The sequence below is a fragment of the Brachycentrus maculatus genome, unplaced genomic scaffold (assembly GCF_059751285.1).
Source record: "Brachycentrus maculatus isolate JH-2025_06_01 unplaced genomic scaffold, ASM5975128v1 h1tg000442l, whole genome shotgun sequence".
Classification (NCBI taxonomy): domain Eukaryota; kingdom Metazoa; phylum Arthropoda; class Insecta; order Trichoptera; family Brachycentridae; genus Brachycentrus; species Brachycentrus maculatus.
Window position 1 is genome coordinate 281,075 of NW_028281190.1, and position 17,352 is coordinate 298,426.

The window sequence follows — 17,352 nt, forward strand, 5'->3', positions numbered from 1 at the left end:
AAAAAACTACATAGTGGTTATTTTATTCTATTACTTGTGTTTATCGGTCCCACATGTACTCTGTTATGGTCCTGTATTATAATGATGAATTTCTCTGTTAAAAATCAGTTTGGTGTTGCTGTATTTTAATATATTTTATTTATATTAAGAAAAAAAATAATCTGAAATAATTTGTAAAAAAATACCCTTTTTTATTCTGCAGATACGGAATTAAGAAAAAGATGGAACAGCGCCCGAACTGCCTACGTGAGAGAATTAAGAAAATCTACTGACTCTTCAAAGTCTGATGTAAAAAATAAAAAAAGGTATTGTTATTCAGCTATGTTCAAATTCCTGGACAAGGTGATTACCAAGAAAATGTAAGTATTCTTTGCGTTTATGCTCTCCTTGCTTTTGGGTCTGTTCTGCTTTCTTCTTTTTCTTGATTTAGGCCTTGTGGACTGTTTTTAAGAGGGATTAGCCTCCTGCGATATCAATTCCCAGCTGTCCATCCATCTCTTTGGTGGTCTGCCAGGGAGTCGTATACCTTGGGGTTGGCTGTACAGTGCAATGTAAGGGAGTCTGGATGGTTCCATTCTCTTCACATGCGCATACTATTGTCTCCTTCGTTGCCTTCCCCACCTAACAACATCTTTGATCTCGCATATTTCCCTTATCCTGGCGTTCCTTATTCTGTCTCGTAGACTCTTGCCTGATAAGCTTCTTAGAGTCTTTATTTCTGACACTCTAAGCGCGTTTTTTTTTATTTATTTGACTATTCTGTGTTAATATTTATATTTCTTTCAGTTATAAAAGAGAAATGAAACAAAAAAATTAAAAAGTTTTAGAATTGAAAGTGGATGGCACTCCAAGTCCCTGTATGATATGTTGCAGTACTGCAGAATGCCACTGGAACTGCGCCAAGGAAATCCCGCAACTCAACGGCAGCTTTACTGACTTGTTAAAGTCTTGTTTCAACATAACGGTGAGAGTTGTACTGTGAACTATGTCACTAAGCTCATTGTGAATGTCTGAATTAACACTGCCAACTACGAGACAACTCGTAGATTACGTTCTTTGCTAGGACGCCGACTAGGAGTTATCTCGTACTGTGTTTACTTGCCATATTCCTGAAGCTACCATCTAGTTCCTAGTATATCAGTGCTAATATGGGTAGATGGCGCATGGAAAGAGAACAAAAAATCAATGCTGGCTTACATGAACAGAAAATATAATTATATTTTTTTAAATTTTAAATCAAGAAGTAAAAGAATATTTTTAAAGAATCGGCTTTTGCGACCGGAATTCTGAAAATTGCCGTGGCAGTCAACGTGTTAAAAACAAGTAGAATAAATTATGTTGTGCAATATTTATATTTTCCCGCTTGCTAAAAAAAACTAAACTAAACTAACCATCACGCCACTTCCCCGCAGGGTCAGGTCAGGAATCGAAGTAGTCAACAGGTATGTATGAGAAGATGTATGAATGTGGAAGAAGCGAAGATTGTGTCCAAAGACATTTGTGTGGTGGTATATTCTCTCTGCCTACCCCTGCGGAAGCGGCGTGATGGTTAGTTAGTGTTATTGCTAGTTAGTGTCTCCCTCCGTGGTGTAATGGTTAGTGTGTTTAGCTACCGTTCTGGAGGTTCCGGGTTCAATTCCCAGGGGGGGAGGGTGAAAATAAATATTAGTAATTTTACACTCTAATATTTATTTAATACATATTAACCCTGGACTGGTCCCTGAAGCCCAGGATTGATCACCTTGCCTTCATGTAAAGTATCGATCAAGATAACACTGCGTTCATATGATGCAGTGCCCTACGCACCAATGGGTGTGGATAAGGGTTAGAAATAGAAGTGTTCTCTTTATAATCCTGCCATACATTTGAAGTAGGTGTTACAATAGTATTTTAAAAGTAGGTATTTGTAGATACAATGTGTCTAGGGTTCCACATATTTGCAGCTAGGATTACATTCTAGGATTCCATATATTTGCAGCTGGTGGATGAGCATGGCAATGCCCAAGTTTGTGAGAATTGTGTGTCTAACTTGAGAGACGCTTCCTTGTTCCGGAAACAAGTAGAAAGTGTGGCCAGTAGATACCCGCAAATTAAACCCGGTAAGTTTGTATGTTATTTACATCTTTTTTCATATCTCAACTCAAACAATGACAATAAATGGCCAAAAATACTTTATGATTAGTAATTAGTGGTATTTACCCAGCTTACTTTAAAATTGTATTATCTTCTTTATATTTGCTTATATTAACCATATAATCAATTGCTTTTTTCATATTTGTTTAGATAATTTAATAAAAAGCGCACAAAAAAACTTCCAAATACTAAGATGCATTCCAAAATTAACATCTATTCCAAAGTTGACGCATATCCCTGTAATTAAAAGGGAATCCAATGTAGACCATGATGGAAGCCATGATGACATGGCCAATAAACCAGAGTTCTCCCCATACAGTGATTCTTTCAGTGATATAAATAAGCCAATAGATAATGATATGTTTAACAATGAAAAAGATATTAATATTGAAGATAAAACAGAAAAATTCCTAGCTAAAGTAAGAGAAAAACGGAAACCTGGGGTAGTGAGAAAAAACAAAGAACTCACTAAACAAGAATTGGGCTACCATCACATGTTTTTTAAAAAGTACCAAGAAAAATCTGTACATCCCCCATTGCAAAAGTCAGCTAAAGAGTGTCCGGTATGTAGTGAAAAAATAGATGATTTCGGCAATCTAGAAGATCACTACAAGTCTCATTTGAAGAGATTCCTCTGTGAACACTGCGGAAGGGATTTTAAGACGAATGAGATGCTCTGTGTTCATAGGTACACCCACAAGGGTCCGTTTCCCTGCTCGCTTTGCAACAGGACCTTCGCTCGACCGCATAGCAGACACCAGCACATTCAGGTATTCCACAAGAAGATGAATATCTACTCTTGTTCCGTGTGCAAGGAGAGATTCAACAGCGTGCACCGCAGGCGAGCTCATATGATGGATGTTCATAGAGGGGAGCACATGGAGCACCACATATGCTCTTTATGTAACAAGGAATGTTTTACTGCACACAAGCTGGATGTTCACACCAGGCGCATCCACTTGCAAGAGAAGAATGTGGCTTGTCCGGACTGTGGTAAGCGGTTCTTCAGAAAAGGAGAACTAGGCACCCATATAAAAACTCATGGGGGTAAGCATTTGTAAATATCTTAGTTGTGATTGATTGTAGAGCCATCTATATCTAATGTATAAAAACTCCATAAGTGGTACAGTCTGTTGGGGAACTATAATTAGTTGCTACTTCACAAATAAAATATAGATGTCACTGTACACCGTTTTTATATTCTTAAAATAAAAGTATTCTTTTGTTTGCCTTTGTAGTGTGGTTCTAAGTATGTTAGGATACCATGTTGGAGGTCCCGGGTTTGATTCCCAGGAGGTTTGAAATAAATATCAAGTGATTTTTCACTATAATATTTATAAGCTATGAAATGGTTTTATAAAATATGTGACGGTAAGTTTCTATTAGTAATGGTTAAAATCTATTTACTTTCATGAAATAGTAATAAAGCTATCTGAATTGGACCTTAGTACGAATACAAATAGGATAATAATAGAAATTTTAAACTTCAATTTTATTTTTTTAAATTTTGGCATTGATCGAATGATATGTCCTTCTATTTCTTATGAATAAAGTTTTTTCATTCATTCTTTTTAGACCATCTTCAGTTGTCATTTTTTCTGTCTAGAAAACTCATTTCATCCTTCTCCAACACCACTCCTCAAATGCTTCCAATCTATATATATTTTTTTAGATGCCAAATACATATGTGACATCTGTCAGAAAATATTCAAGCGCCGAACCAATCTAAAGAGACACTTGGACATTCATTATAATGTGCGGAAATTTATGTGCCAAGTGTGCGGACAGGCGTTTGTACAAAGTACCTCTCTCAATGTGCACATGAGGTCACATCACAAGAGTGCCGTGGAAAGCAAAGGTTCCAAAGCCCCTAAAAATATGTCTAACTGCAACTGAAACCTGAATTTTTTTACCTGTAAATAAATAAATAAATTAAACATGGATTATGATTTTTTCCTATGACCGCCAACCGAATATTGATCAACGTATAGAGAACCATATAATAATCATCATTTATTTTTACGTTCATCCTCCAAACAAAGCCAAGGCTGAGATAAAAGGATTTGAAATAACACGGGATTAATAAAATCTTTGTGATAAATATTTTGTGTAGTTGTAAGTGTGTGAATAGTGCTGTGGTGGTGACGTGTAGTGCTGTTTGCATGCTGTTGTAGCGATTGTCCTGACAAAGAGACAGGTACGTCTCCAAACGGTTAGACATAAAAATCTCGGTGCGTGGTTATATACTAATATTACCAACATTTTTGTAACAAAATATTACGGGGCTCGGGTATCGATAATAATAACTCGTAATTAGGATGCAATCAGTTTATTCAACAGGTCGCCATGACAGTACAATAACAAGTGTGTGCAGTCTCCCCTGCATCCATCTCATAAGGTATAACGTAAACATCCCCCGCACCCCCCCCTGCTCGTAGCGGGCGCTTGGAGTCATAGTTCAAGTTGCTAGAATTACTGCGCCGTAACAAAAATATAAAAGTAAAAATGACTAACCACAAAGTAAATGCTTTTAATATTAACAATATTGAAAATATAATAAAATATTTTTTTCAAAGCTGGAATATAAAATTCCAATTTTTAAATAGAGACTTGTATACGTGTATTAATTTAAAGGAAGATTTGAAAAATTATTCTAACCCTTATCTGCAATCAATGGTGCACTGCGTTGTATTAACGAAGTGTTATCTTGATTGTTACTTTCATGAAGGCAAGGTGATCACTCTTGCGCTTCAGGGACCAATCTCGAGTAATATAATATAATATTTAATAAATATTGGAGTGTAAAATCACTAATATTTATTTTCACTCCCCCTTGGGAATCGAACCCGGGACCTCTTGTACGGTAGCTAAACACGCTAACCATTACATCATGGAGGCGGACAAATTGCTTTTTTTTTCAAAGCCCCTATTATAAAGGCTTGTCTGCACAAAAATACATCACAAAAACCCAGATTAACTGAAATAAATAAATCTATTTTCAATTCATTTTGGAATTGCCTGGGCACCTGAGATGCCAATTTTGAGTACTTACGCAATGGGTAAAATTTATCATCCCATAAAATATCTTTTACTTGTAATAACCAAGTTCTTCAAAATAATGAACTTTATCAAATTAAAATACAAATTTTGACATTTATTACATTCATTAGATACTATTTTTCCACCAGGTTTTGACAAATAGCTTGCCTTCTATTCAGTTCCGATCATCAATGTGAAGTTATCCCGATCCAGAAAGTGACATCTTTCCTGGGATTTCCACTCTCCCACTTCTGTATTATCAAACAAAAATTCATCCAAATGACATAAAAAAATATTGGCATGCTTTATCTCCAAATTGTCTGAGAAAAATACAAAAAAAACATATGTTTAAGTCTTTTCGATGTTCTATGTTTATTTGTTCAAAATTCATCCTTTTTGAATGATATAATGTGGGTATCACAAATCAATACAATCTGAGAATGAGCGCATGAAAATGTGATACCTGCTTAGTTAGTATTTTTTACAGGATGATCAAAACTAATTTAAATTGGACCTTTGCAGGATTTCATTATTTATTGCTTCATTCGACATGTTGATAGAGTACATCAAATCTACGCGCACTGGATGAATGAAAAACATTATAATTTCAATAAACATTTATTTTATAATACTTCATAATTATTTTTTTATACAAGTTATGTGAACACACAACTCAATTTATCGTAAATGGTAAATGTCTCTCCTGCTTTTTGGGCAAATTTGTATTAAAAAAAACAAACAAATTTGTCTGACTTTTCCACTGGATAACATGTTATAATTTATTATTAGATTAATACCAATATTTTTAGCTTTTCCACTTTTTTTATTTGACCAGCGACCGGGTTTCGTCGTTACCGACATCATCTGACCAGTCTGATGATGTCGGTAACGACGAAACCCGGTCGCTGGTCAAATAAAAAAAAGTGGAAAAGCTAAAAATATTGGTTTTAATCTAATAATAAATTAAAAATGCAATTCCATCACGAAGTGGCAGTGCAATATAAATCTATTAAAAAGTGGATACCATGTTATGTCTTCCTAGAGTTGAAAGAGATGCCAGATCTTTTTTTATAAATAAGTGTCACAGTTGAAATTAGGGCTATTTGTAGAGGCCTTCACACTTTTAGTTTCCATGGCATCCTTGTGATGGGAATAGACATGTGCTTTAAGAGAAGTACCTTGTACAAACGTCTGTCCGCAGAGTTGGCACATGAATTTCCGTATGTCGTAATGAATGTCCAAGTGTCTTCTCAGATGGGATCTACCTTTGAATGCTTTCTGACAGAGATCACAGATGTAATTGGCATCTAAAAAAAATCCACAATCAACATGTTTTTTAACGTAAACACATAAAAAAATCATGATTTTAAGAACAGAGGTCAGCAAATTGTATTCATTATAATTTTGATAATCACTTCCGAAATTTTTTACTTAAAACCCTGGACAATTTCAAATCATACTTTTCTGTGATAGTCACATGGTAAATACATTTATACCGTGGGACAGGTGTGTGCCAGTCAATGCGTTAAAGTAGGAGTGCTAAAGAAGGATAGAACAAGTTAGCTAAGCAGGACTTTTCCTGCTTAGCTAACTTGTTCTAATATAATAAAGAAATTGTATAAAATTAAACTACTTTGTTTTAACCACTTTTTTATTATTAGTACACTTTAACCTACCGATTTCGACAAGAACCTTGTCATCATCAGGATTTATTAAATTCTAAAATATTAAAATACTCATAATTAATTACATTCCCTTACCAAAAACTTCCCCCCACACTTTTGGTAAGGGAATGTAATTAATTATGAGTATTTTAATGTTTTTAATGTTTTAGGATTTAATAAACCCCGATGATGACAAGGTTCTTGTCGAAACCGGTAGGTTAAAGTGTACTAATAATAAAAAAGTGGTTAAAACAAAGTTGTTTAATTTTATAAAGTTTATAAAATGTGCCACAAAGTATCTGCGAAAAACATTCAAGAAATCAAATAAAGAAGTTTTGAACAGTGCACAAAAAAACCTTATTGAAACTAAGGAACAGAAAAGGGAGGACGGTAGCAACAACAAAAATATGGCAGGCAGTAAAGTACGATAGAACAAAAATCCTACAAAATATAATCTAAAAAAATATTGATTTGAAATTTATTTTGGACATTTAATTAAATAAATATTGTATTCAAGTTGGCTTCTAATAAGAGACCAGTTAGGTAATTGATCCTCACCTCCGTGAATTTTTATATGGGTGCCTAGTTCTCCCTTTCTGAAGAACTGCTTGCCGCAGTCTGGACAAGCCACATTCTTCTCCTGCAAGTGGACGCGCCTGGTGTGCACATCCAGCTTGTGTGCAGTGAAACATTCCTTATTACATAAAGAGCATATGTGGTGTTCCATGTGCTCCCCTCTATGAACATCCATCATATGCGCCCGCCTACGGTGCACGCTGTTGAATCTGTCCTTGCACACGGAACAGGAGTAAATATTCTGCTTGTCGTGGAAGACCTTGATGTGCTGGCTTCTGCTGTCCGGCCGGGCGAAGGTCTTGTTGCACTGCGAACAGGGGAACCTGTCTCTGTGGATGTGCTTGTGCGTACTGAGTGCCGAGTGTGTCTTAAAATCTTTCCCGCAGTCTTCGCAGAGATACCTCTTCAAATGAGACTTGTAATGTTCTTCGAGAACTCGGAAGTCACCTATTACCTCATTACACACCGGACATTCATTATCTGACTTTTGCAACGGTGGATATACAGACTTTTTCTTGAACTTTTTACGCAATGTGCTCCTGTACTTCAATTCTTGTTTTGTAGTTTGTTTCTTTTTACTTACTACTAACCTTGCGCGTTGCCGGTTTTTTACTTTAGGTAGTGATTTCATTCCTGTTTTTTCTTCTATAATATCACCTTTTTTCTCACTAATAGAGTCATCACTCGCAGAGTCGGCTGGTTGACTATTTATATCATCACAGTTATTGTCTTGTTCTTTACTGACTTCCTCTTTTTTTATAAAGACTTGTGTTAATTTTGGAATATATGTTTGTTTCGGAATTTCTCTTACTATCTGGAAGTTTGTTTGAAATCTCTTTATACAATTCTCTAAAAAAAAATTAACAAAGAGATTAAGGATATGTTTGGCACTGACAAATTATTTGAAGCAAAGATCTATTCCTTTTAATGATATTTTATGGTGTAAGATAGCGACAAGGTATCTTGGAAACAGTAAATTTCTCACGAAAATGACGCTTTATAAATTGTCCAATAAATAAATCTTTTGTTGCATAAACATGTTATTTGAAGGGCTGTTGATACCGAGGATGTTGATGGAAGGACAGTTAAATATGTAATCTAAAGATGTTTAATAAAGTTATACATAATTTCACTACTACAGTATGGCATTATTGCATGGGGAGGCTCATACAACAACATACTGAACTCAGTGAAAATAGTACAGAAAACCATAATTAAAGTCATCTTGAAAAAAAAACATTTCCAACAAAATTATTATTTAAAAAATTTCAAGTCCCAAATATAGAATCCATTTATAAAAAAACCGCAGTTTTTCAAATACTAAAGGGTGACAACTATTTAAATCTAACAAAAAATTTATCATCGAGATTCTTAAACGATTTTTCTACTCCAAAATGCAACACCGAGCAATTTCAGCAAAACTTCAAATATTTGGCAATCAAACATTTCAATAAACTCCCTAAAGAAATAAAAAAAATAGATGATTTAAAAATCCTTGAGAAAAAAATTAAAGCTCTATACATTTAAATCTAAAAAAAAAAAAAAACTATTATATCTTTTATTATATAACATTAAACCACGAGTGTAAGTCCCTTTCCAAGCACAAGAGCACAGACTCTTTTATGGAGAGGCACAGCGAATCGAAATATAAAAGTTCTCCATATGTATAAATGATTCAAATGTTATTATGTTATAAATAAAAATGTAAATATATTAAATGAATAAAAAAAAAAAAAAAACAAAAGAGAACATTAAAAAAGGCCTAAAACACAAAAGATGGAATTGTAAATAAATAGCAATGATTTATACCATTTTTTTCTAAATTATTATGATCGTTTCTTTCTTGTTTAAAAAAAAGTTAATTTCTTTATAAATTTGCTCTGTTAACAAACAAAAAAATTAAAACTACTACTGACAACCTGGGCTCAAACTCGGCTTTTCTTTTGATTTTTTTTAGTTATAAATTACTGAGAAACTAAACTAAACTTACCAGATTTAATAAGTGGGAAAGTACTGGCCACACTTTCAACTTGTTTCCGGAACAATGACGCGTCCTTCAAGCGGGATACACACTTCTCGCAAACTTGCGCATTACCGTGTTCATCCTCCAGCTGCAAACATATGGGATCCTAATACATCGGACCTTCAAATATCTAATAACTGGATCACATACTCTAAATTGATGATATTAAGAAAAAAATATGTCACTCGTTTTGAATTCAAGTGAAGTTAAAAGTAACGCACCATTATGTTGAAACAAGACTGTAACAAGTCGATAAAGGTCCCGTCAAGTTGTGGAATTTTTGCAGCACAGCTCCGACAGTCTGCAGTGCGGTAACAGATCAAACAAGGACTGGGAGTGTCATCCATTTCTAATTCAAAAACTTCCCCATTTTCTTTTTTTGTCTGTTTTCTCTTACTGAAAAAAAAATACAATGATAAGAACACATATCTCTTTTAAAAAAAACTATTACGAGGTACATCATGGTGTAATATCTTGAATTTTCACAGACTCTGTACCTTGTACCGACAGTTTTGTACTTTGAAAGAGTTTATACTAAATTATGCTAAAAAATTCTGGGCAAGTAACCAGTGCACACTTTTGAAATGTAACACCTTCCTACTTCTAACCCTTATCGGCACACAATGGTGCATAAGGCACTGCATTGTACTGATGGAGTGTTATGTAACAAAGATAATTAAATTCAATAACAGGTCGTTTTTTTTAAATATATAATCAATGTAAGAAGTAAAAATACTAAAAAGTTACTACTTACATTTTAATCACCTTGTCCAAGAATCTTAATAATCCTGAATAAATATATCTTTTCTTTTTGTTTCTTAATGTTCTCATGTAACAATCTCGAACGTTAGTCCACCTTTTTCTCAGCTCCGTATCTGTAAAATAAAAACAGCATAATTTGCCACAATTTTGATAAAAGAAAATACACCAACTGAAAAGAAAGAAAAAAACTGGTAAACATCAGCTTGTTAAATATAAGATATTCTCGTTGGGGAAGCAGACAAATGATACAATTTCAATGTACATAGTTACATTTAGTGATTTGGACCTCTTCGTTTAATGTTTCCCAATTTTCAATGCAGATTTGACATATTTCTAGCCATGCTAGCTCTCTTATTTCCTTGTCACGGTATTCATTATTGGAGGTATCCCATATACATGGATAGTTTTCAACAGTCAAAATTAACGTTTTCAAGTGAATCATTGTAAAACTTGGTAAAAATATACATCGGCAGCAATAAACGAAGCCGAACCGAATGAAAACAATAAACAATCAAAAACAACGAAGTACGAACAGCTGGGAATAGCCACAAAAGACCCGGAAAATAGTCAACATTTCATTCGGTTCGTTTGTGACTGACCCGATCACAAAACAACAGTTTGGTGACTGGATCAATTTTTTGAGAATCTCGTTGACTAACGCTGACTCGTTCACTGAATTAGATTCGTCGATTCACTGATTCATGGATTTACTACAATGTAGAATTTATTTGTGGGTTCATCAATAAGTAAGTCGTTGATAATTCTACTTAGTCCAACGAAAGACCCATTGATCCGATCTTAGTGAACGGTGATGCAGATTCACAAATGCCGATCTTTTAAATAACCGGATTTTACCCAATACATGGTTGTAAATACCAGATCCATGATGGGATAAATAAAAAAGTGACATTCAGTTTTGCCAATATAAATATGTACATGAAAAAACCGGCAGTCGGTAGCAAAGATTATGTCGGTAGATGTAAGCCAAAGATTATATATTACATACATGGAAGCATAAATATTGGTATTTTTTTATCACCACATTTTTTTAAAGAATCCTGATAATTTCAAATCCCAGAAAATACGGGATGGAGGTTATCTTATCTTAACTTTTAGGAAGTGTCGTCTTATATTTTTTTGCACTAAAGCACTGATATGTTAGAAGATTATTTTTAGACGAATTAAAACATTTCCATGTACCAAATTGAATTTTATGAAATCATAATTTGACACATCCCCCTGATTATAGGCCTTGCATTGCAGCCATAAGTATCAACACAACTGCGTAGTATTATAAGAAGAACTAACAACAACAAAAAACTCGGGAGGGTAAAATAAATTTAGTTTTAACAATGAACCGGGCGGGGGATTTAGCAACTAAATACTATTTGCAACTTACCTAGAAAAATCCCATCAATCATTCAAATCTCTATGAAATCGAACAAACATTGATTTGTTTTTAAATTACCTAACGTCCAACTGGCTCTGAAATTTGACTACGGCTTATGCAACACCGTTTATCATGGCCCTACTAAGGTTTCAACTTTAAAAGTTTTATAACCTACACCGACTCGTGAGTGCATTGACTATTAGTATTTAAATTTAATATAATTTCATGTAATTCAAGAGAGAACATTTTAGGTAAAAACTCTCGCTAAAATATTCGATAACTTCGATTCGCCATTATGTACTCATTATCGAATAAACGGTAATGGATTAACCGATTACTTTCATTCGATGAATTAAATCGCTAATGGTGGTTTGACGTTTGACAGCACCCACCAACTCTATTATTCTATTGTATGCGTTGACAGCTCCCAGGCCCGTGTTTATTTTCTCTAAATTCACCAAATAAATTATTTATATGTGGTCTTCACTTGTATATAATTGTGAATATTTCTCAAATAGCGTATTTCAGTATCATGAAACCCTAACTAAAATGTAATATTTGTAATTTGTACCAATAAAATGAATTCAGTGGGTTTGTGCAATACTGTAATTTAAAAGTTCAAAATACCAAATTTAAAATGGATTCGTAAGTTTTACTTTATTTTAATATGTAAAAAGTAATAATGGTTAAAATTAATTAACCGCAAGTGTACAAAAAATATCCGTTTGTACTCAGAATTTCCGAAAATGATCCGTTTGTACTCAGTATTCTCTAATATTTTTGTCTCCATGAAAGATAACTTTTGGCATCATATTGACGAGTTGTAGAAACTAGTATTTTTCTCTTTAACCCTAGATAACTAAACTATATTTGTAGATACATAGTAACTAAACATTCGTCAGGCGGACTAGGCAATTAAAAATGTGAAAATGATCAAAAGTATTTAATAAAAATAGTAACTGGTTACATGACACTTAAGTTTGGTTTATTAGGAATGAATGTAAGAGACATTTAACAATAAATCACTATTCCGTAAACAAAGCCTGGCCGGTGCGGGGTGCAGGGAAGTAGGTGCGGGGTGCAGGGAAGTAGGTGCAGAAATGTTTAGTTATAGTATCTAGGGTTAATAGAAGCAGTTCAGAGTGTGTATTGCTAAAATCTACATTGTCAAAAATAGTTATAGGCAGGGGTGGGCTGCCAATTTTTTAAGAAGGGGCTCGCGGGCAAAGGAGGAAGGAAGGGGGGTGGAGGTGTTTTATTTTGTTTTAAATATCCAAAATACATAATAATTAAAAATAGGTACTTAATATGCACATCAAATGATGATGACTTTTTTATCATAGAAAATTTTTCAACTCAACAAATCAAGTATTTAATATTTTTGTAAATTTATTTACCTAACATAGATGTCAAAAGTGAAGTTTTATGTTTCATAATACATTTAAACCAACCACTGAAATTGCATTTACCTACTGATTTAATCAGAGAATATTGATTTCTGTTGATAAGAATTTGACAAGCGGCTCGCTGGCCCAAGTCAAATTTAACAAGGAGCTCGCGCGAGCCCCTTCGAGCCCCCTGCAGCCCACCGCTGGTTATAGGCACATACGTTTTATTTTTACAGTATCAGGGATGAAACAAAAGCGCAACATGACATGATATTGTTATACAGTGATCATACTCCTGGGTCTTGCGTCATATGCTGCAGCAACGTCTGCCTGAAGAACTGCTCTGAGAATAGTTCACAAGTAAACAGCTTTAGTGAAATGTTATTGTCTTGCTTCCGTATACAGGTACCTATTAATTTTTTTTAAAAGTTGTTAAAATAAGACTCATAACATCTCTTTTTTAGGGAGAGGCTTTTTTATGATTAATTTGATCATTAAAAAAAATAGATAAAAGGAAACTGAACTACTTTTATTATTATTCTTTTACTTAATATTTTTTTTTTACCATTCATTAAAATGTATTGGAAAAAGTAAAAGCAAAATATTTTTAATTAAAAAAAATTAACTTTTACTATTAATTAAATAAAAAATCTTCCAGGGTAAATAAAAAATAAAAAAAAACCAATAGATGTCACTATAAAGTGACTGCTGAGTAAATTAATGAAATAATTTTTCTTTATTTTAATATATTTGAAATATTTATAAATTTTAGGTTAAGAATACATACATTTAAGTGTAAATATATAGTTCTGATATTTTATAAAACCTTAATAATAGAAAAATCAAATGATATTATGGGCGTTTGTGCACTATATGGAATTTTACCGTCCGGCACTTCAGTTAGCGTGATAAAACGATGATTGGCTTGTGCTTTTGTCCATCTTCCTTCGGATCGGTGCTCTTGATCAGTACGTGAATACGTTGCGCGTAAATTCGATCACGCTAAACTGTCATAGTCGCTTTTATTTTTCAAAACCGGAATGCCGGATGGTAAAATTCCGTGTAGTGCACAAGCTGCCTATTTGTTAATTATTTAGGATCTTTATATTTGTTTTTTTTTAATTAGTTAATTTCCAATATTCCTTATTGAGTATTTAGTTTTTGGGAAAGAAATGTGTGGTTTCAATCTTATGTAAATTACAAGGACCTCCCAATAAATTTTACTCATTTAATAATTTATTTATGTACTACGATATACGTAATTATTTTTTAAATATCTTTGATGTCACATTATCATGGTTGAATATGTTTTTAGTTGGTGGATGAACACGGTAAGGCTGAAGTTTGTGACAAGTGTTTTTCCCACTTGAGAGATGCTGTTTCGTTCCGGAAACAAGTTGAAGCTGCCGCCAGAAAAAGACTTAAAATGCAATGTCATGGTGAGAACAATACTTGCGCCTAATCAAACACCCAATGTTTTACTTAGGTGCTAAAATATAAAATTAAATTAAAAAATACTAATCTATGGTAAAATAAAACCCTTTGTGAAACTTTTTAATAGCAGATATTGCACTTTTTTACTGAATGCATGTCTAAAAATTTCAGAATCAATATTTTTTTTTGTATTATATTGTGTCATTTTTCAACAAAACAAAGTCTTATGTAATTTCAAAATTTTACTTTTTCAGCCATCGCAATTTTGAAATTTTATGTAAATATTTTACTTGAATTTATGAAAAATAATTATAACATGGTAATTAAATTAATTATTGGCTTATAATGTACAAAAAATATCTTTATTTGAAATGAAATGTTTTTTTTGGTCTTTCAAAAAGATGTTCTCTCAGAAAGACAAATTTAAAATACTGCTTTGTAAGAACAAAATGGAAACATGATTCGTACTTGATTGCGAAAAATCCAAAACCTTGCATCGGTTCTAATATATGTGATTCATATTATTTTACACCAGACCGACTCAAGCGTGCAGTGCGACGTTTATGCTACGCTTTGTTACTTTATAAAAATTGACAAAACTATAACCAAACCTAAAAATATTTTATTTTTGCCTGAGTTTAGATAGTCTAGTATTTACAAATGAAAACACTATGATAACTCTTTTTTTTTATATTTTACATACAAAATATCTCATTTATACATAATTTGTTTTAATTTAGACGAAGCAGTGGAAGCGCAAGTAACCTCAACAGATGCAATTATTAAAAAGGAAGATATTGATCCCGAAGAAGAAAACACCGAATATGTTTTATTAGATTACCAACCAGTTTACAATGATTCTGAAAGTGATGACTCCCATTGCGAACCTATTAAATCTTGCGAAGAAAATGGCAATCGAAAATGCAATAAAAAAACTCGCTCAAAGAATGAAGATGAAACGAGTACAAAAAAAGAAAAATCAAAAACAGAAAACATAGTTCGAAAGGAAGATAATGTAAAGAAAAAAAATAGCAAAGTGACTAAACAAGACAGTAAAAGAAAAGAATGGTTCAATGAATACGCAGTTGGTAAATTAGAAAAATATGTCCACCCTAAATTAGAATCTTCATCTAGAATTTGCCCACTATGCAATGAGCAATTTGATGATTTTACTACACTACAAAGGCATTTCAGTGTTCATTTCTACCGGCATCTTTGCGATGTATGCGGAAAGAAATTCGAATTGAAAGAGACATACTACGCGCACTTAGACACGCACGGTGCTAGGTTTCCGTGCCCTCAGTGTGGAAATACTTTTAACAGGAAATCAAGCATGGCACAGCACATCAAAGCAGTCCACAAAAAGATGAAATTGTTCTCTTGTCCCACTTGCAAAGAGAGGTTCTTCAATAATCGAAACAGGCAAGACCACATTCGGGACGTGCACGGGATCTGGATAGATCCTCACATATGTCCGGTCTGCCAAAAGAAGTGCTACACTGCCTCCAAACTTGATACCCACAATAGAATAGTGCATTTAAAGGAGAAGAATTTTGGATGTCCGCATTGCAATCTACGCTTTTCCAAGCAAAATTATTTACGCAAACATTTATATGTCCATAGTGGTGAGTTTTGATTATTTCAATTCCATTTCGAGCCTGAATTTATTCCTTTATTAAAATATACATATTCATTTTGAGGTGCGTTAGGGTTTTCAGGAACATGACTAGTTGATAATTAAAATAAGTATTACAAAAGTTATACATACCATGTACAGACACAATTACATATACTGTCAGCATTTGAAGAAAATTATTTATGATTAAGTAAAATAATTCTTCATAATGAATACTCAATCTCCAAATAATGGTTGTTATTGATCTTTTGGATACAAAAATAAAATATAATTTATAATAAGAGCATTGCCTGTTGTTTATCTGTTTTTTTGTTGGTGATGAGTAAAAAAAATGTACATTTTCCCACAAACAAATGGTTAGTTAGATTTATACAAGATGAAACGGGAATATAATTTTTAAAAGTAAAAAGTGGAAGAACGTTAAATGTTAAAATGAGATTTTACTGTAATGTAATATTTTTGATTGCAGAAATTAGAAACTACCTTTGTGATATGTGTAACAAAACTTTTAAAACCAAGAAATACCTCAAAACACACCAGAATATTCACTTCGATATAAGGAACTACAAATGTAAACTTTGTGACCAGGCATTTGTGCAAACCACATCACTAAAAGTTCATATGAAGACACATCACAAGAAAATGTCAACATCGATTATATCCTAGTCGCACAAGTATATTTCATTCATTGAAATGCAATCGATAGAGATTTTCTGCAATGACAACCTCATTCTTAAAATCAATTTTATTTTATTGGAAAAACGTGGACCATTAAGATTTCCACACGAAATTATTCCAAACGCATTCAAATGAAGATATTTTCAAAAATGCTGGGAATCCATGGTTGGCAAAAATAACCAATACAGTTCTCTATCGCGCTGGCTAAAAAAATACTGATCACAGTAAATACCTCCGGGTAGCTTGTCTTGGTCAAGTACTACATGCTAAGGAATAGCACTTCAACTGAATCTAAGAGCAAGATATATAAATCATGTGACATCGGCCAAAGGCAAATAACCGGACTGAGACTTTTAGACCAACAGAATCTAGTTGTTCCGGATAGCGCATAACAGGGGGGCTGAATCCGCGGTGTAAGCCAATGCCCGGGCGACTGGACTATAAAATGAAATGAAATCTATAAATCAAAATTAATTTACAACATTTTGAGTGTGTCCAAATACTTGTTCACAAAATCTGGATTATCTCCAATTACAGGAGTTATTTTCATATTATTTTTTGACATCTCATCAAAGATGAAGAAGAATATGGAAGTCTGGGCATTTACGGGGCTGACGACCGTCATCGGC

The 17,352-nt window shown here is 33.4% G+C and overlaps 2 protein-coding genes across 7 annotated transcripts; one reads left to right on the forward strand and one right to left on the reverse strand.

Moving 5' to 3' along the window:
* Positions 1–220: 220 nt before the first annotated feature.
* Positions 221–16,859, forward strand: LOC148302517 (uncharacterized). The gene is made up of 9 exons (XM_088271507.1): positions 221–359; positions 787–964; positions 1,961–2,099; positions 2,284–3,180; positions 3,806–4,013; positions 13,212–13,380; positions 14,291–14,414; positions 15,150–16,034; positions 16,515–16,859. Exons 2-9 carry the CDS (start codon positions 860–862, stop codon positions 16,709–16,711), a joined length of 2,724 nt encoding a protein of 907 aa, XP_088127633.1. The 5' UTR covers positions 221–359; positions 787–859; the 3' UTR covers positions 16,712–16,859.
* On the reverse strand, positions 5,520–11,087 carry LOC148302518 (uncharacterized). Of its 6 annotated transcripts, none has more exons than XM_088271456.1 (7): positions 10,468–10,752; positions 10,190–10,310; positions 9,657–9,831; positions 9,403–9,523; positions 7,395–8,261; positions 6,197–6,479; positions 5,520–5,753 (listed from the first exon to the last, which is right to left on the reverse strand). In XM_088271456.1, exons 1-6 carry the CDS (start codon positions 10,637–10,639, stop codon positions 6,241–6,243), a joined length of 1,695 nt encoding a protein of 564 aa, XP_088127582.1. In that variant the 5' UTR covers positions 10,640–10,752; the 3' UTR covers positions 5,520–5,753; positions 6,197–6,240. The 6 variants fall into 6 exon arrangements, with proteins under 6 accessions (XP_088127582.1, XP_088127584.1, XP_088127583.1 ...); XM_088271458.1 differs by having other exon boundaries at positions 5,524–5,753; positions 6,351–6,479; positions 10,468–11,087; XM_088271457.1 differs by having other exon boundaries at positions 5,524–5,753; positions 6,351–6,479; positions 9,403–9,541; positions 10,468–10,754.
* Positions 16,860–17,352: the final 493 nt, after the last annotated feature.

Coding starts and splice junctions, on each gene's coding strand:
- LOC148302517 (XM_088271507.1), top strand. CDS start 860: ATGATATGTTGCAGTACTGCAGAATGCCACTGGAACTGCGCCAAGGAA. Junction 965..1,960: donor AGTCTTGTTTCAACATAACG/GTGAGAGTTGTA, acceptor ATTACATTCTAG/GATTCCATATATTTGCAGCT. Junction 13,381..14,290: donor TGTCTTGCTTCCGTATACAG/GTACCTATTAAT, acceptor ATATGTTTTTAG/TTGGTGGATGAACACGGTAA.
- LOC148302518 (XM_088271454.1), bottom strand. CDS start 10,639: ATGATTCACTTGAAAACGTTAATTTTGACTGTTGAAAACTATCCATGT. Junction 9,542..9,656: donor AGTCTTGTTTCAACATAATG/GTGCGTTACTTT, acceptor CCGATGTATTAG/GATCCCATATGTTTGCAGCT. Junction 6,480..7,394: donor CCATATAAAAATTCACGGAG/GTGAGGATCAAT, acceptor GATTTTTTTTAG/ATGCCAATTACATCTGTGAT.